The sequence below is a fragment of the Mirounga angustirostris genome, unplaced genomic scaffold (genome assembly GCF_029215605.1).
Source record: "Mirounga angustirostris isolate CCGP_5_RB_7025 unplaced genomic scaffold, mMirAng1.0.hap1 SCAF_5, whole genome shotgun sequence".
Lineage (NCBI taxonomy): Eukaryota > Metazoa > Chordata > Mammalia > Carnivora > Phocidae > Mirounga > Mirounga angustirostris.
This window is the reverse complement of record NW_026991713.1, coordinates 93,895,323-93,923,156: the sequence shown is the minus strand read 5'-3', so window position 1 is coordinate 93,923,156 and position 27,834 is coordinate 93,895,323. Positions and strand designations below refer to the sequence as shown.

At 38.4% G+C, this 27,834-nt stretch overlaps 1 protein-coding gene across 4 annotated transcripts; it reads right to left on the bottom strand.

Moving 5' to 3' along the window:
• Positions 1 to 2,261: 2,261 nt before the first annotated feature.
• CLEC1A (C-type lectin domain family 1 member A) lies at positions 2,262 to 27,565 on the bottom strand. Of its 4 annotated transcripts, none has more exons than XM_045873875.3 (6): positions 27,261 to 27,559; positions 14,294 to 14,476; positions 12,500 to 12,676; positions 8,605 to 8,756; positions 6,047 to 6,165; positions 2,262 to 4,124 (listed from the first exon to the last, which is right to left on the bottom strand). In XM_045873875.3, exons 1-6 carry the CDS (start codon positions 27,373 to 27,375, stop codon positions 3,974 to 3,976), a joined length of 897 nt encoding a protein of 298 aa, XP_045729831.2. In that variant the 5' UTR covers positions 27,376 to 27,559; the 3' UTR covers positions 2,262 to 3,973. The 4 variants fall into 4 exon arrangements, with proteins under 4 accessions (XP_045729831.2, XP_045729832.2, XP_054363155.2 ...); XM_045873876.3 differs by having other exon boundaries at positions 14,294 to 14,392; positions 27,261 to 27,557; XM_054507180.2 differs by lacking the exon at positions 2,262 to 4,124 and adding an exon at positions 4,131 to 4,334 and having other exon boundaries at positions 6,047 to 6,113; positions 27,261 to 27,565.
• Positions 27,566 to 27,834: the final 269 nt, after the last annotated feature.

The following is a 27,834-nucleotide window of genomic DNA, read 5'->3' as shown; positions in this document are numbered from 1 at the left end:
ATGGAGGAGAAACAATAACAATTTTTAGTAGTAAAGACGTTTGTCTTCAAGATTCTTCAGAGCATTGTCATGGGACTATGTTTAGAGAAAGGATAGGAAGCACTTAATAACTCTTTTAATAAAAAGTACAATGAAGCCAAAGGCAAACATCCTTCGGCTGATGTCATCCCATCAATATGTGATACAATCTTTGCAAGTCAGAATCTTATCGACAGCCCAGCTGGCAAATTTCTTCAGTGGCAATACTGCTTTTCACATAGATATTATGGGTGGAAGATTTTTTCCTACAGGTTGCTTTTGGTCCAAAATATCAAGATCTTTTTCCAGGCACTGGTGAAAGATTGGGCCTTGGCACTGGGTTAACAAGTTTTAGATCTCGGTCTCACCAATAATAAATGGTATATCTTTGATCCATTTCATTGAAATCCAAGCTAGATTTAAAAAGGGGGGAGGGGGAAAGGAAACAGAAAACTCTGTCCTACAAATGTAAAGAAGCTTTGTTATACGCCATGGGTAAAGTGTATTAAGTGTGTATAAAAAAGAAAAACAGAATAGTAATATTGATAGAATAATATTATTAGATCCTAAAAATCTGTTCATCCAATGAACCTTGTAAAAAAAGTTATGTACACTTTAAATCAGGTTATGATGGGGTTTTTTTGTACTCTTCATAAATGACAAGAATCCCTTTACAAAGTATTTGACCTCCCAAATAGTAACGCTGAAACTGAGGCAATCTACTAGACTCTTCTACTTATTTCATAATTGCTTCTGTCCCCAAAGTAAAAGCTCCCCTTATACTTCTCACTCTTCCTGCTATTGCAGGATTCATGACCTGTTTCCTGTTGATAACTTTTAAGAGCTGGTTCAATATCCTCAGGAAAAGAAATAGCTCATTGTGTACCCTAGGGAACTCAGATCTACCAGGAAAGACTATGTTCCTCATTTGACTTTTCCTGAAATTTCTTTGGAATGACCTAAACACACAAGAGCCTGGAAGAAAAAAGTTCTCAAGCCAAAAAAATTCACGGGGCAATACTCTCTCTGATTCTCCATGGAAAAATGTTCTCAGCAAATTATGTCATGATTATTTCCTATTCTTAAATTTTAAAAAAGTTTGTGGAGAAAATGTTATACCATACTATTATTCTTTGAAATATTTGCTCATATTGGGATTAGTGTTGTGAGTTTTGTTATACAGGTGATGGGATTGAGGGCAGAGATGGAGAGAAATAAGGTCGAGAATAGCAAAAATGTCAAAGAAATGTTATTTTTTTCCCTCCTCACTATCTAAAGTGACACTTTCCTCAGGTTGCAGATTTGAAGGGAACACTTCAAATACTATTCAACACCCACTGCCCAGGCAGCTAGACTCTTTAAAGCAATGGCATTTAAAGAGACACTTGTCATTCAACCCTGCACTAGACTGCAGTTATGTAGGATTCCAGGGGTCAACACAATGTGTGTCATGTCCCTATTTACAACTTAGTCCACAAAGTCATTCGACTTTCCTTAGGTTAACCACATTTTCTTCCTGTAGTAACAAGACTTAAATTGCACTTAACTGCTTAGCTGAAGTCCTCATCCACATTTCTTGTTACATGCTTATTATATTAACTTGCATCCATTAAATATCTGCACTGATCATAGAAAATATTTGGTAATATCCACAGCTTTCCAAAGTGCCTCTCTACAATTTACTAAAGAATACAGGTCTCCAAAAAGGGTTGTTTATGCTTGTGTGTGCTCCCTTATTTAAAAAAAAAAAAAAAAAAAAATTACTAATTCCTTTTTTTTACATATTTTTAATATCTTTTACATTTTATATTACAATTTGGATTATAAAACTAATTTCACATTTACTTCATTTCAGCTAACAGCACCATGAGAAAATTATAAACATTTGCACTTTATACTTAATGAAATAAGCTTAGTGAAGTGAAGTGATTCACCCAATAATAGATCAGAATACAAGGTCTAAAACTCTAATTTTCTGACCACAAATACAGTCTTTTTGCATGACACACCAAATGGAATACAAAATTTGTTCAACACTGAAGAAATTTCATAATCAACAGAAAATTGAAAGGAAAATTCGTAAGGAAGAAATCCACAAGCAGTGATTGCTAAGTAACACAGTCTTATGAAAATGAATACAGAAATGTTCTCTTTATCATATGTTTGCTAATTTAATGTCATTTCACCACACAATAGATGTTTACTGAAAATAAAACTGAAGCAGCCTAGTTTTCGCTGCTGAAAAATAAAGATAATAGATTATCCTCACGAGCATTAAACCCCTAAAACTGATTTCTCTACAAATCAACAGTCACTGGTTGTGACGGTGTTACTTGCAGTAACCCATTACTTTTGTGCATCTTGGCATCCTGAGAAAGGGGGCGCTTACACAAGAAGCCAGTGATGTGTGCAGATGTTCACAGTTTCTCTTCCACTTTCCATGACCTTATTGGATAACTCACCCTATTAAGATTGTATTTACTCATCTTTAGCTATGTGTTAATGACAAACTTGCCTCAAAGGATTTCATCTCAGGAGAGTATTAAAATCATCTTCTTGAAGACAGCATGTTTCTCAAAGACTTATCCCTCAAATAATCAAATAATCAGTACTCTTGTAGAGTCCCTACAAACTCTCTGTAAGGCACAAACAACCAGAACACAGATTGCTATCACTTTTGAAGAGCATCTCCACACTGAAATTGTCCCCAAATCACAAATCTATTCTCCGTCACACACATTTCACATTATTTACATTTATTATTATTAAATCTTCAGTACCTGAAAGGTATAAACATGGATCAAATGGAAGAAAATAGGAGCTGAAACCAAACTATTATAGACCCACATAAAGAGACTGACTTTTGCTCTGGTCTTCAGTATTGCTGAAGGGAGCATCAGGGACAGTAATTTGGATATGGAACTGAGCTGAGAATATTTCTTTCCTGGAAGAAATTCCTAGGGAAAGGACACAATCATTGGAGTTGTTTGTTTGTTTGTTTGTTTGTTTGTTTTAGAGAGAGAGAGATCATGAGTGGGGAGGGGCAAAGGGAGAGGCAGACAAAAAATCTTAAGCAGGTTCCACTCAGCACAGAGCCCGAAGCAGGGCTCGATTCCAGGACCCTCAGATCACGACCTGAGCTGAAATCAAGAACTGACTGAGCCACCCAGGTGTCCCAATTGTTGGAGTTCTCAATGGATATGGGGAGGTACGTTCGTAAGAAGTTAAGATTCTAACTAAGAGAATTATCCCAGTGGAAAGCAGCCCATTGACATGGCAGATAGGGGCTTTATTGAAAGACTAGGAAGGGAAAAATATGGAGTGAAGCAAACAGAAAGAATTAATTATGTATTTAGGAGCACAGTATAGGAAATGATTGCTAATTTCTCACAGACTACTTGACCTTTGGGGCAAAGAATGTTACGTACATTTATTTCCTCTACTTCAGTAAGTTTCTCACTTCTCCAAATATGAAGGAAGACGTGGAAACAGGGGGATGATACTAGATGCTGAGAAGGAAGAACATTAGACGTGATCTCTAAGTCAAGAAGGTGGATTACAACTTTATGAGATTCTGAGACTGGTTGTTGGCACATCGGATGTCTTTGTGACTGGTAAATATATGCATGAACCCAAGCTCAGGAGTGCTGGGGATCCTGAACAGGAAGCATGAAAATCCTTCTTGCACCAGTCAGAAAAATTGCTTTTCCTAACTTTTTTTTTCCATGTTCCAATGTCTCAAATATCCTTTGCATTGACTTTGCTTGGCTCAACCTTTATGCTGAATTGTTGTATAAATATGGTCACATGGGGAAAAATAGGAACTGAAACCAAACTCTTACAACTGCACATAAAGAGATTGACTTCTGTTCTGATCTTCAGTCTCCCTGAGGGGAGCTTGACATTGCAGTTATGGTGGGAGAGTCCATCACCTCCATATAATGGCTCAGGGAAGCTAATAGAGGCTCTCGGGCTTCACCATGGCCGCCTTTCTTTCGCATGCACACCGCCTCAACTCTTTGCAGTCCTTCGAGAAAGCCTTTCCATTGAGGATGGTCACACAGTCCCTGCTTCTTAGGCTAGTAAAATCTATTATAATCTCAAACCTTAAAGAAAAAAAAAAAAAAGGTTCATTGAATCATAGTTTGCTTCTAAAATGAAATGTTAAATACCCAGAAAGTACATAGGGAGTACTCCTAACTCGATAAAATTATAGAATAGATACGCAGAAGGAATTTACTGGAGAGATGGGGTCACCAAGCTCTTTCTTTTCAGCCCCTCAATTTCCATACTTGTTCTTAGAAGCATCAGTTCATCTACAACAACAAAAACTGTTTGTAAGTAAAACTAAGAGGTATGCTATAATCCAAATTTATCATATTTTACCATCATCTGAAAAATCATCTACTTTCTCTGTGACTCAGTTTAATTTACTATAAAATAAAAATGATTACATGAAGTATGTCTTATCTCCTGGGAGAATAAATCCCGTATGATCTACAGAGAAGAAAGGTGTCTGTCCAAACATGGCTTCAAACTGTCATTATATTTTAGAATAGATATTCCATTTACCTATTTCAAAAGATATCGTGCACAATCTTATCTAAATACTCACATTAGTAAAACCAATTTTTTTTTTAAAGATTTTCTTTTTTTTTTTTTTTTTAAGATTTTGTTTATTTATTTGAGAGAGAGAGAGAGAGCACAAGAGGGGGGAGCGGGAGAGGGAGAAGCAGACTCCCCGCCGAGCAGGGAGCCCGATGCGGGACCCGATCCTGGGACTCCAGGATCATGACCTGAGTCGAAGGCAGTCGCCCAACCAACTGAGCCACCCAGGTGCCCTTTACTTATTTATTTAAACATTTTATTTATTTATTGTCAGAGAGGGAACACAAGCAGGGGGAGCGGGAGAGGGAGAAGCAGACCCCCCGCTGAGCAGGGAGCCCGATGCGGGGCTCGATCCCGGGACTCCAGGATCATGACCTGAGCCGAAGGCAGTCGCCCAACCAACTGAGTCACCCAGGCGCCCCTAATTTAGTTATTTTTTTAAAGATTTTATTTATTTATTTGAGAGAGAGAGTACATGAGAGGGGGGAGGGTCAGAGGGAGAAGCAGACTCCCTGCCGAGCAGGGAGCCCGATGCGGGACTCGATCCAGGGACTCCAGGATCATGACCTGAGCCGAAGGCAGTCGCTTAACCAACTGAGCCACCCAGGCGCCCCTAAGTAAAACCAATTTTTGATAATATTGCTCCTTATAACCTCAGTAAATCTGTTCTCAGAGACTGTATTTTTAAAAATTTTATTTCTTCATTTATTTGAGAGAGAGAGAGAGAAGGAGCCTAAGTGGGGGGAGGAGTAGAGGGAGAGGGACAAGGAGACTCTGCACTGAGTGCAGGACCCTGAGGTCATAACCTGAGCCCAAACCAAGAGTCAGATGCTTAACCAGCTGGGCCACCCAGGTGCCCCTCCAAAACTGTACTTCTAAAGATGTGCTCCCTATTACACTGCACAGGAAGCCAAGAAATCTGAGGTCTTGCATTATCTCTGGGTACTGGTAAAGTTGTGAAGTTGTGTGGTCTTAGGCAAGTTACCATCACGACCTGGGTTTCAGTTTATGCAGCCATAAAAGATCTCTTCCCCTCCTCCTCCTCTTCCTCCTCTTCCTTCTTTTCTCTCTCTCTCTCTTGGTCTTTGTCTTCCCCCTTCCCCCGTCAGCGAATCCCAAATACTTAATAATGCTCCAAGGGACATCAGTCCTGAAATAAAAACCCTGAAAGCTTCCAGACAGAGAACTGTCCCTACTATTTTACTACCATTTTGTATGTCTCCTTCACTGGTTTATAAGCCATTCAAAAGCAAGCACTATGCTTTCTTTTTATACATCTGTGTACATCCTCCTACAAACACAGTACCCAATACAAAGTGGAGGTTTGATTAATGCTTATTGAATCAAGTTGTTGAACTCAGTTACTCAAGCGCAAGCTCTCTGCTAAATGCCCTTCCCACAAAATGTTCTGAAGGCTTACAGTTCAGGGGAGTACGGGGCTCCGTCAGTCCACAGCCAGGCTTTGCCGCTGCCATTGCGAGAGAGCCCTGTCCAATAAGAGTAGAAAAACTCAGAGTAGCTCTGAGGCATGGCAAACTCCTGTGAAAGGCACACAAGAAGACCTTTAGCTTTAGACATGTTATACTATGTATACACAGAGATGCGTAGGACCAGCCAGCACTTTTAATATGAGAACAGCACTCGAGTCCTGCCCCACATAGGTGATGGTACACTTGAGGGAAAAAGTGTCCGTGCTGAAGTCAGTCCAAGCTAAAGAATTTATCTTGTCTTAATAAGTTTGAATATATGCGGATATTCTAAAACCGACAATCACATCAACCAAGATTTATAAATGACCCATTATTTTCAAGTCACAGAATAAACACTAAGATTTAGATAAAAAAAAAATATGGGGGGCGGATTTACAAAGAGAGGTGGGGTGATTGCAAAATGGAAGAATACGGGAAGAAAAGTGTAAAAATGGGGAAGTAATCTTTATAAATACATGCAAAGGGACTGACAGGAAGGAGAAGAGAATAATGAATATACTTTTTTTTTAAGATTTTATTTATTTATTTATTTGAGAGAGAGAGAGAAACAGCATGAGAGGGGAGAGGGCCAGAGGGAGAAGCAGGCTCACCGCTGAGCCAGGAGCCTGATGTGGGACTCAATCCCAGGACTCCGGGATCATGACCTGAGCCGCAGGCAGTCGCTTAACCAACTGAGCCACCCAGGCGCCCCAAGAATGATGAATATACTTTAATGCAAAAAGAGGTACGAGAAAATTTGGAAGGATGATTTACGTCTCAGACAAGGAAGGGGAGAAAGAGAAATTTTTCATATGTGTGTGTGTGTGTGTGTATTTATAATTTTGTATAGTATTTATATATACACACATATATCATTCCTTCTCTAATATCTATATTGATTTTTTAAAGATTTTATTTATTTATTTGTTTGTTTGTTTGTTTGTTTGTTTGTTTGAGGTGGGGGGAGGAGCAGAGGGAGAGGGACAAGCAGACTCCATTCTGGGCGTGGAGCCCAACTTGGGGCTTGATCTCACGACCCTGATATGACCTGAGCTGAAATCAAGAGTGAGACACTTAACTGACTGAGGGACCCAGGCGCCCCTCTATATTAAATTTTTTTAGTTACCTACTTCCTTCTATCCAGTCTTACTCTTTAACATAAATTATTTAAATTTATTATAATTATCAATTTTTATGTCCTTCCTTTCCACTATACTATGAGTTCCTTAAGGATACATACTTTGTTTTATGTCCTCAACCCTTCAGATAATTAATGCCATATGTTGATTCAATAAAAGATTATTGGAAATAGATATGAAACTATCACTAAGCAATAGTCATCTAGTAGGCATATCAAAGGAAGTGTAGTTGAAAATACTTCCAATTTATGGTAGACACCTCAAATTAAAAGTTCTAAAAATAAGTCATATGAAAATGACTTAAATATGTACAATTCTTTGAAGTGCATGAGACAAAATCACTATATAACTTACAACTTATATATAACTTATATCACTATATAATCACAATATTTCCTACTCTTATATATAATACAATTCAATTATAATATACCTGAATCCTCAGTATATGCTAGAGGTGGAGGAAACAAAGAGTACAAGAAAAATCAGGTGGGCATAATTATGGTAGGACACATTGTCTCAGTCAAATTACTTCCCTTTCTGCTTAAATTGAGCCATTGAGAAAGGATAAAAAATATTATTTTAGTAGATGAGAGACACTTCAGAGTTGCATTCATCACAGATTTCAGAAAAGTGGGTAGGAATTAAGATGTAACTAGAAGGATGTTAAGAGTTTGCATAGTGAGCTGGGCATTTATTTCAGTTAAATAATCCTTTGTTGATAAACTACTCTGTGCCAAGACTTCTGCTAAAACAATGAAAAATAAATAATGGTCACACTGCTTAAGGGATTAAATCCAAAGGCAATAATAAATATTTTTTAAAAGGGTGGGAACAATTACACGATTTTAAAAGTTTATCTTAACTGCATATACTTAATATATGTCAATTTATAATTTTACTTTCATATTTGCCTCGACTAATCTATGTTAGGTTATAAACTTCTGGAGGACAAGATATTTATCTGCAGGTTATAGTAATGAATTAATTAAATATTTTTCAATTAAAAGCTTTGTCCTTTTATAACGGAAGAACAGGAAATGCTATTTTCATCTTTCTAACCTTGCCTCAATACCGTGCCCTTCCTGCCCAAACCAAAAGCGGTAAGAAATTAAGGGATTTTTTATTTGATTCCTGACTGGTGGGGATTTTGAAGAGCTTCCTCTAGTGTTTTTTTGTTGTTTGTTTGTTTGTTTGTTTGTTTGGAGAGCAGAACAGCTTTTACATACTCAGGGAATCACTAAAAACAATAGGAGTAAGACCTTGATTGCAGTAAGTGCAAAAGTCTGGGCACATTGACTCCTTAGACTCTTCTTGTATAGCTCTTTTAAGGACCTCTTTTTCGAGAATAATTCAAACAGGAATCTTACCAGCACTTCTTGTGTGTTTATCTTCAGCATGGTCGCGTTCTCAGCGATGCAGAAATAGTCACAGCCCTGCCAATTCTTGCTCTCTCTACAGAATCGGTAGCATTTGTCCCCATGCCACTTCCATTCTTCTGGACAAGGGCTGCATCTGTGTTCTTAGAAAGAAGCCAATTTTAATGCTATTTTCTATCCAGGTCTGCCATCTTTCTGCCCCTGAAATTACATAGTACTTGATGATTCAAGTACTCTTATTATTTAGAGTACTTTCTTTTAGATATTTAATTGCCCAGAAATGATAACTACAAATGTTTACCAAATACTCACTATATGCCAGAAATTGTAATTGGTACTGAGTATACAGTAAAAATTAAAACAGACACTACCTGCTTTCATGGACTTTGGAATCTAATAATACATGATTAGAACTTCCTTGCTTCTTGCCCTATATAATTCAGCACACAGAGGATATTCAATTTCATAAAGAACTTTTCACATGTTCAAAAACCCATTGTGCCTTGTATTTAAGAAAGAACTGAAGCTTCCACAATTTTTTCCTCAAAATCCTCTTATATAATTATAAAAGGATTCTTTTAATGCGATATATACCAATAAGATATGGACTCTTCTCTTATTCTAAACACAAGTAAATAAAATTTTAGAAAAAAAAGACAAATATACTAAGCAAGGTATGATTTAGAATGGTAAATCTCCATGTGTCAGATATTTTTTTTTTTTTAATTTATTTTGACAGAGAGAGACACAGCAAGAGAGAGAACACAAGCAGGGGGAGTGGGAGAGGGAGAAGCAGGCTTCCCGCGGAGCAGGGACCCCGATGCGGGGCTCGATCCCAGGACCCTGGGATCATGACCTGAGCTGAAGGCAGATGCTTAATGACTGAGCCACCCAGGCGCCCCTCCATGTGTCAGATATTAAGATGGGCACCAAAGTCAGAGAAGTAAGTGCAGAAGTCAAGGGTGAGATGGACTAATAGGTAGAGGTTGTAAGTATAGGAACTAGTCCCTAAGAGCCATGTTTGTTTGTTTGTTTTTAAGATTTTATTTATTTATTTGACAGAGAGAGACACAGCAAGAGAGGGAACACAAGCAGGGGGAGTGGGAGAGGGAGAAGCAGGCTTCCTGCCGAGCACGGAGCTGATGTGGGGCTCGATCCCAGGGCCCTGGGATCATGACCTGAGCCGAAGGCAGACGCTTAACGACTGAGCCACCCAGGCGCCCCTGACAGCCATGCTTTTAACACCGATGAGGATACATGGCCTTGGGCCTTTGAGAGTTCTGACTTGTAATCAACTCCCTGATGGTGGGATGGGAACTCAATCATTCCATAAAAACGTCTTTATTTTAAGAACAATCCAGTGTCAAAATGTTAACATGTTAAAATTTGAATGGTCAATATGCACTTGAATATTATGTTATTGTTCGCATTTTTGTATATTTGAAATCTTCCTTAAGGTAAAATAGTTTTAAATGAATAAATAATTGAGAGATTCCTTTGTGAGTCAGTTCATATTTCTGGCCCAGACCTTATACCAAACTACTTACTCAGATCTCCACTTCAACATGCCCAAAACAGCATCCCTAACCTTCCCCACTCGTAACCACAGAATTCTTCCCGTTTCATTTGATCACATCTCTTGTAATTGCTTTGCCCCCAAACTCTGGAAGTATCCTTGACTCCTTTATTTCTCTCATGTCACCTTTTATTCCATCATGCATTCATCTCCTCTAATAATATCCTAGTTTGAGGCAACATCATCTCTCTCCTGGATTACTGCAAAAGCCATCTCTTAGGTGATTTCTCTTTTTATTTTTCCTTCTTCCAGTGTATTTTCAACATATTTGCAGAGTGAGCCTTTAAATGCTCATGTCAGATCTATATTTCCTCTGCTCAAGATCCTGTAATGAATCCTTATTTTGCTCAAAATAGAAGCCAAATCCCTAATAACATCACCTAACGCCCTATATAATCACTACCACATCTCCTATCAGTCCTCTCCTCCTTCACTCTGCTCCAGACACACAGACTCCTAATTGTTCCCTGAACATGCAGCTCCATTCATTTCAGGGCTCCTGCACTTCCTGTTTTCTCTACCTGGCTTCTGCTTTTTTCATGTATCTACATGGCTAATTCCCCTAAGTCTTCAAATCTTTGCTCCAATACCCTCATCTTAATTAGGAATTAAGTATTAATTAATTAATTGTATCCCTACATAAATTAGCAACCCACCATCCCTGAATCCCTGATGCCTCATACCATATCTACTTTATTTTCCATAGGATTGATTACCTTCTTACATACTATGTTTAGTTTGACCAACCATTCTTGCATGTCTGAAACCTAGGCTTTCCCAAAATGTAGGAGTTTTAATACTAAAACTGGAAGAGTTTTGAGCAAACTGGGACAAGTTGATCATCTTATTTTACCTTTTTAAATTGATTTATTACCACTACCCCAATTGAGTAAGAGGTCTATGAAGGGAGAAATCTGTGTATGCTTTGCATGGCATGCATCAGTAAATCTTACCTTGTGTGGAAGAGTAGATGGATGGATAATGGGAAAGAAAGGGAAAGCAGCAGGATAACACTGAGAACTAACATCAAACCAAAGGTATATGAACATTTTCATGGGAATAGGGATATCATTAATACATTTGCATGTTAGATTTTATATTTAAACAAAATATAGTTTATTTGTACATACAGCTTTCTTTTTGTCTTTATACAACTAGATGTAAATTCCAGAGACCACTGGTTTCAGAGAAACCTGGATTATCTTTTGATGACATGGCACCCAACAAAGAAAACAATATACAGTGGGTTGTCGGAAACACAAGAAGAAAAACAAAACTATATGAAGTGGTAGATGTATTAATTATCTTGGCCTTGATAATCATTGTATAATGTATAGGTATATCAAATCATCACATTGTACACTTTAAATATACACAACTCCATGTGTCAATTATTCCTCACTAAAGTTAAAAAAGAAAAAAAAGAAAAGAAAGAAAACTGTGACCAGTGAGATCATTAATCATGTGGGGAAGAATCACTTAGAGAAGTGGAAATGTGCCTGTGGGTGTTATTTTACTGGGTAATCACGCAATCTGGCCTTCTGGTTAGTGTGGGAAAGGAAGATTCATCCTAATTTCAAGTCCCTGAAAGACAAATAAAAAGTGACAACTTCGAATGTATGTTGCTTCCTATGCACGCAAGATAAGCAGAACAGAAGAGAAGGCTAACATGAATAGAGTTAGACACTATGAAACCCAAAAAAAGACAGGAGGAAAAGGCACAGGAATGAGGTAATGTGTCTAGTCTTGTCCAGAGGTGGTTATCAAAGCATGGTTCATCTTCCACTGGCATTGTCATCATTATTAAAATGCCAATTTATGATACCCAGACAAGGCACAGTGGATTTAAATACCTATAATTTGATTCCGTTCATCAGTATTTTTAACCTGATCCCATATAACTCTTAAAATGTGAGAACTTTCATGGCTCATTAACTTCTTAAGGGGAAAAAAAATTATGAACGCATTATGAAATGTATACTACTGTTAGGTCTTTGTGTACCTAGGTAAATTGAGAAATAACCCTGTGTTTTATTTATTTGCAGTGTTATTTTGGTTATTTGAAGTTAATTGGGTTTTTTTTTGTTTAAAATGTCTGAATTTGAAGAATCCGTTTATGTATTACAACACAGACCTATCTGAGCTAAATGATCCCAATAACTGGGGATTGACCTGGGTGCCCAAATTCTTCATGAAGTTTGCCTGACAACTAACTAAATAACTTGTGACTCCCAGGCATACGGATGGGAAAGTCAGTTCTATAATAACAGCTAGCCTGAGGGCAGAGGCAGCTTAGTGATCAGGACTCACCTCCACTTTTGTTATAGAGCTCTCGACACAGTTTTTCAGCCACGCGCTGTAGGATTTCTGCAAGCTTCCTGTTCTTGGTTTGGAGAGACTGCAGCTGTCGGGAGAGATTCCCCAGTCTTTCTTCCTTGTGAGAAATGCTGTCTTGCTGAGTATTGGAAAGCTGATAGAACTGAAAAACTAACCCAAGTTACCAAGTCAGACTGGACAGCTGATTTCTTCATTTCTATTTCTACTTTTTACATATGGGGGAAGACAAAACATCGTATTGTTTAAGATCTCATGCTCTGAGATTTCATTTTGCCTGTGTTCAAATTTGAACTGAAGCACATAATAAATTGCACTGCCTTGGGCAAATTAATGTCTCTAAGTCTGTTTTTTTAATCTGAAAATGTAGAATCTTAGTAACAGTTTCTAACTTCAGGACTAAATTCCTTAACCATATTTACTGCTCAATAAATATTTTGTGTCTACTCTTAAACCACTACTTAATAAAACCACAAATCCATTTATCTATTGATTATTATATTGAGCATTGACAGTGTACCATATATTGTTATCTAATTCATTCATTAAAATAGTCATATTATCATTTCCATAGTTTTATAGCTTCCAAATTGGGCTCAGTGAGAACAATTGGGCTCAGTGAGAACAAGCAATTTCCATAGTATCCCTTGGCTAGAAAATTTCAACACTTAGGTTTAAGCTCCAGATTTCTAAATCTAAGTAGAGAAATCCTTCATGAATCATGAAAGTTGATTTATATCCCTAAAAGGAATGCTGGTTGTGAAACAAATTATATCAAAATGAAGTAAAAATTGGGGGGCCATGGTAGAAACACTAAGAAACATTTTTTTTTTAATTTTAAAAAGTTACAATAACAAAGGACAGTTCTAACATTTCTTAGAAAAACCAAATGTTTGACCTGCTCTTCAGGGTAACCTCTTCACCTTGAGCCACCTTCTTCAACTGCTCAGGAAACATTACTGTAGCGTCTCAATTTCATGAAGCAAATTCACCCACTTCCTTTTTTTTTTTTTTTACTTTTTGAACTTGTCTTTACTTGTTTGAAATTTAAAGACTTTTTCACATGCATGCATTTTTCCTTGTTTGGTTTTCACAAGATTTTATGAAATGATTCTGTAATTTCCTGGACTTTTTTGAAAAATACTGTAGAAATTAAGGACCTATTCTGCTCTCCTTATATTGAGGGAGTAGATATAAATGAGATCTCTTCTCTCTGTATTAGCTGCTGAGCTATGCGTACTAAGAGCAAAAACCACAGCCTGTACTCTTTTGTAGAATGAGAGAGAGATAAATCATGCATTCATTAAAAACTGCTGATTTTAGGGGCTCAGTCATCCGACTCTTGATTTTGTCTCAGGTCATGATCCTAGGGTCTTCAGGTGAAGACCCTAGTGCAGCTCTGTGCTCCGTGCGGAGTCTGCTTAAGATTCTCTCTCCGCGACTCTCTCTGCCCCTCCCCCTCCACAGAGCCTTTCCCCTGCCCCACTCCCCCCAAAAACTGCTGATTTTAAATATTGACATGTAAACAAACAGATAAAACCTGCTTATCTCAAACAGAATGTAAAAGTCTAGCTGGCAAGTGATGATTGCTGTATTTTAATGCTTCTTTCACTGCTCGTCATTTCAATGAGTGCTTTAGAATAAGGTATATTGAATTATCCATGGGCTCCAGAATTAAAGTAAAAAAAAACCCAAAAACATAACAAGTATTTCTCATCCTAGACAAACCTTAGAACCAGGATCCTCCCCCAAGTCAGGGCGCAGACTTACACACAAGCCCCAGGGCTAACAGGCCGATCAGCAGCACCAAACACAAAGTCAGCAGGGTCAGGGCCACTGGACGCCAAACTGAAGAGGGAGGCCGGCGCTCTGCAGGGAGCAAAGAGGAAAAGGCAGGATTTCGCTTTTTCTTTCTCTTGGATCCATTCCACCAGCAGGTCAGAAGAGCTGGTTCTGGGAAAGGACAACAGTAAGCAGGGGCTAGATAACACTCCCTCTGTCCTCACAACACTGTCGAGAGGCTCAGTGCCAAGCCTCCCTGCCACAGCGGGATTCCCTCACGCGCCCCGCCCATTTCCATAGCCCCAAGCCACCAGCAGTTCCACTGCGGAATCAAGTCACGCATCGCCCTTATCTTTAAAAGGTTGTTTGCATAACCTTCTCTGTGTGAAAATTCGAGTTATGAAAGACATAGAAATGCCTGAACGGGGAACCGTTTTTCGTATCATCAGAGAAGAGATGAAATTAATTTGTTGTTACTTTCGCAAAACACCTCCCCGAGTTCCATATGTGCTTCTTCTTCTTTTTTTTTTTTTTTAAAGATTTTATTTATTTGACAGACAAAGACACAGTGAAAGAGGGAACACAAGCAGGGGGAGTGCGAGAGGGAGAAGCAGGCTTCCCGCAGAGCAGGGAGCCTGATGCGGGGCTCGATCCCACGACACTGGGATCATGACCTGAGCCGAAGGCAGATGCTTAACGACTGAGTCACCAGGCGCCCCCCATATGTGCTTCTTCTGAAAAGAAAATTGCATATCAGTAATGAGAAATGATCATTTGACTGTTTCCTTTTTGGGATTGCTTTGTTGAAAGTCCCTCTTCTATAAGGATTTTGTTCATTCATTTGATTTCTATCTCTGCAAAAATGGATTATAAAGAGACATGGTCATCAGTTTCTTGAGGATGGATCTAAGCGATCTCAATTTTGAACAGTTAAATAATAAGTGCCACGCCCCCACGAGTTTGCCTTCTGCTAATTGAAGAGGCTACCGAGTCAACAGTGAACCCATCATCGCCTAGTGAGACTGTTAATCTAAACGACCTGTGATATCAGACAAGGAAGACCCTCCCACTCCCATCCCCTCAGGTACACATAGCATCTAGCATTGTGATTAAAATGAAACAAAGGGAGAGCAACATCCTCAAAGAAACTGGTGTCTCCAAGACCTGTGTTTCATTTCATTGGGAAATGAAGTCATGTTCTTTAAAAAAATTTTTTTTTTCTAAATTTTATTTATTTATTTGACAGAGCACACAAGCAGGGGAAGGGGCAGAGGGAGAGGGAGAATCAGACTCCCCGCTGAGCAGGGAGCCTGATATGGGAGTTGATCCCAGGACCTGGAGATCATGACCTGGCCCAAAGGCCAACGCTTAACGGACTGAGCCATCCAGGCATCCCTTGAAGTCATGTTCTAATACAAAAAGATTAAAGACATATAAATTCTTTTCCTCTTTAGCACAGTCCTTTATGTAATGCAGTCTAGGTATAGAAGTTTCTGTTACACATTATTTCCAAATGGGGAATGGTAAGTGGGAAAGATAAAAATGGAAAATGTGATTACTATCCTTTGGAATTTACAGTCTAGTAGGAAAAATCATGGAGCAGACATTGAGATTGATATATAAAAGTGAATCTTATTTTCTCTTAATAATTATCTCCGTTAAAAACTTTCAATGGATTGCATTACAGTTGGAATAAAATCCAAATCATTCTTCGTGAAGATTCAGATTTCTCTTTTTAACACAATTTGAAATTTGAAGTTACGTTATTTCCCAACTTAAAAACTTCCAATAACGTTTTTGCACTTAAAATTACAAGTCTTTTTCTTCTGGACCCAACCTACTTCTTTCATCCTTTTCCGAACTACCCTCCCCTCACTCAAGTGTTCTACTCACTGGCCTCTGTTTATCCTTGAAACAAAGAAGCTTATCCCAGTCCTCGTACCTTTGAGTGAGCTCTCCTCTGCCCTGCATTAATTAATACTCAGAGCACGTGTTGGTAGGCTACTCCCTGCTACTCAGCTTTCCACTTAAAGGTGCATCCTTGGAAGAGCTCCATGAGTTCATTTCTAATACATAACCCCTTTACATATATTTTTTAAAAATAAGATTATTAATATTTTCATGGCTTTCATGTGTTTGTTTTCATTTATATCCTCCCTCCCATTGAAGGTACATTCCATGAAAACAGTGATATTGTCTGTCTTGCTCACCAGTATATTTCCAGGATTGAAAGTAGTTAGTTCCTTGCACATAAGGGCTGAATACATATTTGAATGAGTAAATGAATGAAGAATGAAATTGTGAAAACTTAATATGACTTAAACTATGTAATTTTTACAGCAGCACAGAGGATTATCTAAAGTTAAACTTCGTTGATTTTTTTAAAAATCTATTGACCTTTCAGCAGTATTTCTGACAGCAGAAGGTGGACTCAGCTAAATTTATCTTCTAGCCATACTAGTCTCTATTCACTGACTTGTGTGAGATTCTGAATCATGAACAGATATTAGAGATATTTGCTTTCTCCCCTATTTCCTTCAATTAGCTTACCTATGTAGTTTGGTCTAAATTTTCCTGGAAATTGTTGACTTCTCAAGGCATTGACCTAAAGAGTATCTCAAATCAGCAGAACATAAAAGAACAAGATCAGAGGGCAGAATACAGCTTAAGCTAAACATTCTCTCCAAACCCTAAGTCTCTTGAAAGTTCTGTGCAACCCAAGAAACTTGAGTAGGTGGATGGTTCTAGATTTCAGAACTACAAGTGCATATGTGGACCCACCACCATGATGGCTTTATTTTTCTCCATAAATCTTATTACTATCAAATATATTATATATCTTACCCATTTCTTCTGGTTTATAGCTGTAGAAAGTAAGCTCCTTTTGAAGAAGTTTATTATAGTCTATTTAGTCACTAGAAGAACATTGATTCTAGCACCTAGAACATCAGATGGAAGAAGCTCAATTAACGTTGAATGAATGTGTCAACTATATATAAATATCTGTTACATGCCTATCTACCCCTGCTCAAACCTATTTATATTAGTACACATCTGAAAGGCATAAACTATTTTTTAAGTATTTTATTTATTTATTTGAGAGAAAGAGACAGAGCAAGCAAGAGCAGGTAGGGCAGAGGGAGAAGGAGAGAAAGAATCTCGAGCTGACTCTGTGCTGAGCACAGCTGGATGTGGGGCTGGATCTCAAGACCCTGAGATCATGACCTGAGCTGACACCAAGAATCAGTCACTTAACCAACTGAGCCACCCCAACACCCCAGACATAAACTTTTTTTTAAATGTCGGTCCTTCTTGTAATTGATATTTCCCTGGCCAAATATTATAAATAATAAGAGGGTAAAAGAACAACCATGGAAATCAACCAAATTATCCCTTAAGAAACCTGCTTTTCCTTGTATAATACAGGGGCAAGAGAAATGCTGATCTTCTGCTCAAAGGATCAAAAAGAATAATCTTAAATCCTTACTGTGGAATGAGGGCATGGGCTTAAGGAATTAGAATATTATTTAATAATAATTATATCCATGTAAACAGATCATCCTTCCTAAGGTTGTCTCTAGGACAGAAGATGTAAGTAGTATATGATATCTTCTGCTAAGGAACAAAGTTTTAAAAATTCCCTTCCAATGAATCATCTTTCCCTGGTCATTTGGAAATTTTTCTACTCTGACTCTCTTCTCTCTCTCTCCTTCTCTCCCTTCCTCCTCCTTCCCTTTCTACCTCCCTGCCTCCCTTTCTCAATATTCACAATCACTTTGTTTTATCTCAGGACCCAGAAAAACACAACCCTAGGGAGTTTCTACAGCAGATATGGCAATTTCCTAGGAACCTTGGCTTCCATGATGGAAAAACCATAGAGTTGAAAGTTTCATTTTTTTTTTTTTAAACTGTAGAGAACAAACTGAGGGTTGTTAGAGGAGAGGAGAATGGGGGGATGGTCTAAGTAGATGATGGGGATTAAGGAGGGCACTTGTGATGAGCACTGGTTGGTGTATGAAAGTGATTAATCACTAAATTCTATACCTGAAACAAAAAGAAAAAAAGAAAAGTGAAACTTTCTTTTTGATGCTGTTTTTCCCTCTATTTTCCTAACTATAGGTTCAATATCCCTAAATTTTATTCCAAGTGCCTTGATCATAATGAGGTCTCTCTCTAGGGACCACCCACACCCTAAAGTAAGAAAAATAAGCTGCCTGGGAGGTGCTTCAGTTTGGCTTGGCTTTACTGTGGTTTTATTTTTTGGAAGAGAACCCCTATTCTGTCTCCTGAGGCATGTTTAGAAAAAGGTGTGGACAGGGCAAGGAATGATATAAACATCCTTAGGAATAATAAGATATATATATAAAAAAAAAAACACTGCTTTCCTGTATCCTTTTACTCTAACTATACTATAAAAGGCTACAGTGCTAAGGCCAAGTTTTGAACACAAATTCCTTTGTAGATATAAGAAACTTTGTAGATGAAGAGTTGTCATACTTGACCAGTTACTCTTCATCAGGCATCACAGAGGGGAAATTTTATACACTTCCATTCCCAGAGCCGAGGAGAAATGAAACATATATTACCAGATATAGTCTATTACTATGACTCTGAAATAGCATAATAAAAGCTGGAAAAGACACAAAGACTTTATTTTTTTTAAGATTTTTTTTTTTTTATTTGAGGGAGATCTAGAGAGAGGGAGAGAGAGAGAGAGAGAGAGATCAAGAGCCCAAGCAGGGGGAGGAGCAGAGGGAGAGAGAGAAGCAGACTCCCCACTGAGCAGGGAACCCACTGCAGGACTCCATCCCAGGATCTAAGGATCATGACCTGAGCCACCCAGGAGCCCCGGAACAGACAAAGAAACTTGAGATAATTTGTACAAAGCCACATTGCAAAATAAGGGCAGAACCAGGATTAAATTGTGCTTAACACCACACTTTGTATACTTCTTCTTGACCAGGACTCAGACAATTGGGGACTAAACTGGTGACAAAGTGCATAATATTTCAGAAATTACTTTTAATATTTTTAATCATGAGACATTGCTGATTGGATATCTGACTTTTGGATATATTTTTAAATTTTAAATGTTGTCTTTTCAGCAACTTCCTGTTGTTTCCTTAATCCTCACATATGGCACATAATAAATCTCCTCATGGGAGAATATTCAACGTTCTATGAGTTGAGAGTATTTTTCAGTGTTTGTGAAACTGCAGGGTTTCTTTATCTTATGAATCTATTTCAAATATGTGATCTTTTCATTCTCTCTAAAAGTAAATGGGTGTTATTCTTCCTATAATTTCAAAGGAATATACATCCAAAATGTATAAGCTATTTCCAGAATATCAAGTTTTCAATTCATGGCAATTAGAAAGTCAAATATATATATATATATATATATATATATTTATTTATTTATTTATTAGAAAGTCAAATATAGTGTCTCTCTCTGTCAAATAAATAAATAAAATCTTAAAAAAAAAGAAAGTCAAATATATATATATTGGTATATATAGTAAAATTTAGCTGAGTCAATTTTTATATCCCAATTAGGGAGTTTCATTTATGAAATATAATTTAAAAATAGCATCACTATTAATAACGATTGCTAACACTCCTCGAGTTACTAAAATAAATGCCTTATATGCATTATCTCATATCATTGAACACCCTATGAATAGATATTATTATGGTCCCTACTTTACAGGTAGGTAACCGAGTCCTACGGGGGTGAGCTACCCTACCCAAGGACACACAGCTTCTGATAATAACAACTCCTGAGTGTATTATGTATGCTGTAGTGTTTCATTGGACTCATCCAAAAATTATTTAAGTTGGCACTATTTTTAACCTTTGTTTGGATTTTTAAAAACTGCAGTACCTAAGAGTTGCTTAATCTGCTTTGGTTTGCATAGTCAGTAAGTGATGGAGCCAGAAGTACTAATACTCTCCTTCCAGATCCAAATATTTTAAATCATTTTCCTATCCTCCCAACAAATCCCACATTAATATTTGCCCTTTATGGCAGTTCCTTATGAAATTGTAGAAAGGCTCTAGTGTTTTACTTCTTACTACTTTCCACTTCTTTATTATGAAATATCTCAGGAATAGCCACCTTAAATTATACATTCTCCACTCTACCCCCAAGGTGAACTTTCTCAAGTATAAATTTAATCTCTTCCTTAAGGAAAAAAAAAAAAAAGTTTCTTAGCATGCTACATAAGACCCTGCATAGTAGGATCCCGTCCTATTTTTCATTTATTTTATTTTATTTCATATTTTTTAAAGATTTTATTTATTTATTTGACAGAGAGAGAGAGAGAAGCAGACTCCCTGCGGAGCAGGGAGCCTGATGTGGGACTCGATCCCAGGACTCCAGGATCATGACCTGAGCCGAAGGCAGACGCTTAACCAACTGAACCACCCAGGCACCCCTCTGTCCTACTTTTTAGCCTCATCTGCCCACATGCCCCCTCATATACCCCTCCCTTTGAGGACTAACCATTCCTCAACCCAATAATCTACCCTGCCATTGTGTATGAATCATCTGCTGATGATTCCCCAAATGATCTTATCCTGTTCTAAATTCCAATCCAAAAATCACACTTCTTCTTTTCCCTCTGAATTCTTGTCTTTCTTAATTTTACCCATTAATACACTGCACAATGCTAGCTCTTATCTATCTGCTTTTATCTCTGTGCATCTAGTCCTCACAACTAGTTTCCATCTTGCTCTGCCGAAAACTTGGACTCAGTCTTACAGACAAGAGCAAATGTCATCTCATTCAAAAATACCCACATGAGTAAACGCAGTCCGTAACTTATTCATCCCTATTTGCTTCTGTGGTCTCCTACATATATTCAATAGCACTACATAACATTTACTTATAATTGATTCAAATTCTTCCTTCCACTTCTCAAAGCACCTAAAAATAGGGTCTCCCCATAAATACAGAAAACAAATGGCTGGTTGCAGGAGAGGAGGCAGGTGGGAGAATGGACAAAATGAATGAAGGGGAGTGGGAGGTACAGGCTTCCAGCTATGGAATGACTAAGTCAAGGGATAGAAGGAACAGCATAGGAAATATAATGGATGGTATTGTAATAGTGCTGTATGGTGATAGATGGTAGCTACACTTGTGGTGAGCACTGCATAATGTATAGACTTGTCAAATCATTATGTTGCACACCTGAAACTAAGGTAACATTTTGTGTCAACTATACTTCAATAAAAAAAGTGTCTCCCGTGCCTATCATACCACTTGATATTAAGTAAGTATGCACTAGGGTGCCTGGGTGGCTCAGTGGTTAAGCATCTGCCTTCAGCTCAGGTCATGGTCCCAGGGTCCTGGGATCGAGAAGCAGGAAACTTGCTTCTCCCTCTCCCACTCCCCCCTGCTTGTGTTCCCTCTCTCGCTTTGTCTCTCTCTGTCAAATAAATAAATAAAATCTTTAAAAACAAAAAGAAAAAAGTAAGTATGCACTAAAGATTTGTTGAATCAATTAGATGTGATGTGAATCAATTTATGCTATGACACTTCAATGAAGGGTTTATGCTTTAGCTGAGGAAGTGAAGCTAAAAAGCTAGAGAAATTTGAGAATACTGTAATTAATGTAAGTAGGGGGAAAGTAGAACTTGAATTTATTATTAAAGGGTTTTTATTTTTTTCTTAAACCCAAATAGGTTTTCATATTCTTTTGATAGGTTTATATTTAGTCTTCAGTAGGAATTTTAGCTTATCAGTGATTTTATTCTTTCTCTCCCTGATATATTATTACCGTGATGCACTTTTGCTGTACTTCTTTTCAAGCTGCAATTGAGTTAGAATCTCACATCTTTTTTTTTTTTTAAAGATTTTATTTATTTATTTGACAGAGAGAGACACAGCGAGAGAGGGAACACAAGCAGGGGGAGTGGGAGAGGGAGAAGCAGGCTCCCCGCTGAGCAGGGAGCCCGATGCAGGGCTCGATCCCAGGACCCTGGGACCATGACCTGAGCCGAAGGCAGATGCTTAACGACTGAGCCACCCAGGCGCCCCTAGAATCTCACATCTTAAAAAATAATTTTAAAATACATTCACACAAACTCATAATACATCAGGTCTAACACTTTATCTTTTCTCTTTATAGCTGGTTTCTCAAAAAGAAAGAAATTAAAAAAAACAAAATGACAAATTATTTATTTTCCTATTTAACTATGGTCCTTTCAAACACCTGCTATTAAAAATCACCAATAATCTATTTTTCTCCTTATTGCTAAAACAATAAATTGTTTTTAACCTTCCTTTTACTTAAAATTTCTGCAGTATTTATTGCTTATTATTTTTAAAATTCACTGTTTGTTACCATTGACTTTTCCGTCTCACATGAAGTTATTGTTTCTTGGCTTCCTTAATGTCTCTCTCTCCTGGTCCACTTCTACCACTGTCTGCCATTCATTCTTAGTAGCTTTTATTGAAATCTCTCAGTATCCCTCCCCTCAGTTGGTATATTGCCTAAGATTCTCTCCTTGATACTCTATTCCTTTGGGCTTTTTGGCTTTTCATTTTACGCGTTCATCCTCTTGCTCATTCTCAGAAAGTTTAATTCTTACCAAAATGTCAACAATTCTCACATACAAACGTAGCTCAGAATCCTTACCTGCACCCCACATGCAGCATATGCAAGTGTCTTTGGGCAAATACAACTGCACGTTCCTTCTCCTCCAGGCATCTCAAACTCAAATTGTATTCATCATCATTCTTAATTCCTCCTGTAGCTTCTATCTCAGTTATCAGCAGCGCTATCTACATAACATCCTATGGGACCTAGTCAACCTATGTTTTTCTTTCCTTGTCTTCCCACTTCTAACCAGTCGCCAATTTTTTAAACTCTACCTCCTCAGCATCTGATTCCTCCTCCTCATTCCCATACTACTTCAGTTCAGATTCCTCTAATCTCATGTTTAGACTAGTGTGAAATACCTAGCTATTAGTTCATCCAATTTCCTACTCCTTCAATTCATCCTCCTCATTGCAGCCTAGATGGTCTTCTAAAAACACAAAATTCATTATGTCACTTCCTGTTTAAATCCTTCCGTGAGCTCAATTTATGGACTTAGAATCAAAATACCTGAGTGTAATATAATAGGCCCTTTATAATTTTCTATACTTACTTCTTGTCAGCTTCTTCCTCCTCCAACTCTACACATCAGCCAGAACACATTGCTTATTGTTCTCCCAAAACACAAAGTTACTTAAGAATTCCATGGCTTTTCTCTCATGTATCTGTCTGACTATGTCAGCCCAACCCCTTAAACCCTCCCATTTTTGCTTTCATATAATGTGGAACATATTAAAGTCAATTCAACTCAATGGCCATTTCCTCCCTCAAACCTTTCCTGATCTCCTTTACCCCTACCAGATAGAAGTGACCAAGCTCTCCATTGTATCATGTATATACTTCTATCGTGGCACCTTATCATACTTATTTCATAGCTAAGAGTTATATTAGACTTTTAAGTTTCCTTATAAACAGGGATCGTATCATATTTGGCATTATACCCTTAGTACTTTGCAATAAACCTGGCATAGTATGAACCTGAGCATAACATGAACATGAAACTTTCTTTGGAAAGGAGGTATGAGGATGTTGTCTTTCACTTTTCCTTTTTATCTTCTGAATTGTTTAGCATTTTTAAAGATGAACATAACTTTTATATTGAAAAATGAAAATCTGGAAAATAAATGAGTATACATCATTTATTTTTATTAATCCTAAAGAAAATATTTAACTTTCCAGTCATAATGGTATCACAACATTATGTTGAATTTAAATTTTCTTCATTGCCAAAATATTCTTGGAACGATTTTTGCTTTGTTATTTTTAATAGCAAAATTGTATCAAATCATTTTTCTAAGAAATAACTAAACTTCTGTAGTGACATTCCTCTACATATTTGCATTATCACAAGATGAAAACAAGGTATCATACGTGTAGGGTAAGATTACTATTTCCAGAGGTTTGCCTTCAAGACACTTCTTTGTAACCTCTACTCCTACTGTTTCAGTTTCCACTTCCTACGGAAAGATTGCCAGATGTTTCGGTAAGTGTTTTATCCTGCCCCACCTACCTCACCACCCTTGAGCTCAGCAGAACTTATTTGTACACTCTGTTCCTGATTATGCTGATCACCAATCCTTGTGAGAATTCCGGGCTCTCGTCAAAAGTGAAAAATGAAGTTATACACAAGCCACTTAAAACCACAACCCTGAGACCGGATTCTTCACAGGATTTGTTGGAGGAAAACATAACGTATCTTATTACACGTATCCTGTGGCTACAGAAACTGACATCCCAAAGTTGTCATTTGCTTCACATCAAGGAGGCTGGAAGTCCCCAGTATCTTCTTATAGCTTAGTAGATAGTTTACTAAACAGAAAAAAATAAAATAAAGTCACACCAGTGAGTCTCAGGTGGTGATCAGTCAGTGAATAGAAAGGGAATGAAAAAGTTTAACAGGGGAAAAGGAAGAACACCTAAAAGCTATGTGATAAAGGAGAAGTGGGAGAGAACAGTGAAAAGGTATGTGCCCAGATTTCTAGAGGTGAAGAAAACCTGAGTGTGGTCAAAAGAGAAAGGACATACTAAGATACAGTCACTGAATGAGAATCTCTCTGATGCCGACTGACACAAAAATGTTAAACAGAGCACTTAGGAATTCTTGAGGAATGGAATACTGAAAGAAAATGCACATTTCTGGTGTGTCTGCAATATGCCAAGGACTTTACATAACCTAGCAACCTTATACTCCAACCACCTTATAAAAGAGCTGTTTGAATTGAATTATAAAATATTTAATTTGGGGGCACCTGGGTGGCTCAGTCGTTAAGCGTCTGCCTTCGGCTCAGGTTATGATCCCAGGCTCCTGGGATCAAGCCCCACATCGGGCTCTCTGCTCGGGGGGAAGCCTGCTTCTCCCTCTCCCACTCCCCCTGCTTGTGTTCCTGCTCTCGCTGTCTCTCTCTCTGTCAAATAAATAAATAAAATCTTTAAAAAACATATTTAATTTGTTACATTTAGCTTCCAACTTATACTTTCATTTCCAATAATTCGCCTTCTGACATGGTAATAAAAATATTTTTTTTCACTCCCTACAAGAGAGAATTCACATACATAGAGAAGGATCTTATTTCCTGGGCAACTCAGCCAAGGTAGGCAGAAATGTGACTTGAGTTCTAGTGAGTGGAGAGATCTCACAGTAGAACACAAACAGGATGATGTTCTAATACCAGGTGTGCCGCCTTACAAACTGTGATACTGGGGACACCTGAGTGGCTCAATCGGTTAAGCATCTACCTTCGGCTCAGGTCATGATCCCAGGGTCCTGGGACCGAGCCCCGCGTCGGGCTCCCTGCTCGGCGGGAGCCTGCTTCTCCCTCTCCTCCCCGCTTGTGATCTCTCTCGCTATCCCTGCACTCTGTCAAAAAAAAAAAGAATTTAAAATTAAAAAATTAAAAAGATATATATATATCAACAAATTGGACTTCAATTCAAAATTCTAAAATTGAGGGGAGCTTCGGTGGCTCAGTCAGTTAAGTGTCTGCCTTCAGTTTAGGTCATGATCCTGGGATCAAGTTTCACATAGGGCTCCCTGCTCAGAGGGAGGTCTGCTTCTCCCTCTCCCACTCCTCCTGCTTGTGTTCTCTCTTTTGCTGTGTCTCTCTCTGTCAGATAAATAAATAAAATTTAGGGGGCGCCTGGGTGGCTCAGTTGGTTAAGCGACTGCCTTCGGCTCAGGTCATGATCCCAGGGTCCTGGGATCGAGTCCCGCATCGGGCTCCCTGCTCAGTGGGGAGCCTGCTTCTCCCTCTCCCACTCCCCCTGCTTGTGTTCCCTCTCTCGCTGTGTCTCTCTCTGTCAAATAAATAAATAAAATTTGGGGCGCCTGGGTGGCTCAGTCGTTAAGCGTCTGCCTTCGGCTCAGGTCATGATCCCAGGGTCCTGGGATCGAGCCCCACATCGGGCTCCCTGCTCTGCGGGAAGCCTGCTTCTCCCTCTCCCACTCTCCCTGCTTGTGCTCTCTCTCTCTGGCAAATAAATAAATAAAATCTTAAAAAAAAACAAGCCTGTGATATTGGACAAGTTACCTAAGTATTCTGGGGCCTCAGTGTCTTCATTTACAAAATGTTACTGATAGTAAACATGTATATAGTGAGCATTATGTGCCTGGAATTATTTTAAGCACTTGTATACATAAAGTGCCTCTCTTACAAGATGGTTGGAGTATAAGGTTAATAAGTTATGATATATATACATATGCTGAGTTGCCCAGGAAATAAGATCCTTCTCTATGTATGTGAATTCTCTCTTCTATGGACTGGAAAATAATAAAAGGGAATGGGATGGGATATAATTGCATCTGAGGCCACTATTTAGATCATCAAATCACAGAATTTTAGAGCTAAAAGACAACTTCAAGATGCAGAATTATGACAACAATATACCAGGGTTGGTGTGTCTGCTTGGAAACCTCCCCCTAAAGCATGAGTTCAAAACTAGCAAAAAGATAGCCTTTATAAATTCAAGTTTCCAGATCAAATCACAGACGGTACATAAAACAGCATTGGATCTGGCCTTCACAGGAAGCCAGGAAGAAGAAGGAACACTGCTTTAATTCTACATACAACCTCACTTTTGTCTACTATACCAACTTGGTAAAAACAACACACCCTCAACTACAAACCACTGTGCCAACAACAAAATCTTAGGAAAACAAACATCTGTGTATACACTGAGTTTAATTTTTCAGATGTTCATATACGTGGCACACGAGTTGTGGAAAATGCACAGTTACACATAAGCGTAAGTCATGAAAACACTCTCTCTTTCCCTCACTTTGCACATTCCTCAGATAGTTCATCTCATGTATTGCTCAAGAGTCTGACCAATTTGGACTGCCGGAGATAGAATACCTGTGTGCCCAGCCTCTGGCCGCTGGCTTGTAGAAGAGCTTCGAGACTGTACACTCCTGATGGTATCCCCATCAAAGTCCAGCATTTCCCTTGTGCTGCTGTACTTGGCCTGCATCTGGACTCCTGCAGGGGTGAGGCTGAGCTGCAGTTTGATGGCCCCCAAGCTGTGTCGCTACTGTGAGACAGGGTAGGAAGTACGGCGCTGAAAGTCATTCCTAATATTCTTCTCTCCCGGCGAGAAGCAGGGGAAGCCTCTGACTCCAGTTCCTGCTTAGAGAGGCCCAGCCCCTCTCCTGGGAACTTCTACTCTGAAGGTCAACTTCGTCAGGCAGGGGGGAAATAGCACGTGTTTTCTATGTGGGCAGTCTCTTTCTGAACAATTATTGAAGGGTTGCCCTTCTCGGATCTCTTTTGTTCATTTATTTGTAATTCCTGTGTAAGTACAGTATAAAAAAGGCAAGACCCTATAATCACACAGAGATTCCTTCAGGCTCTGTGGAGCAATAATCAGGCAGAGGAATACATATCACCTAGTCTCTTCTATACCAGACACTCACTGAGTCGCTTAGATGAG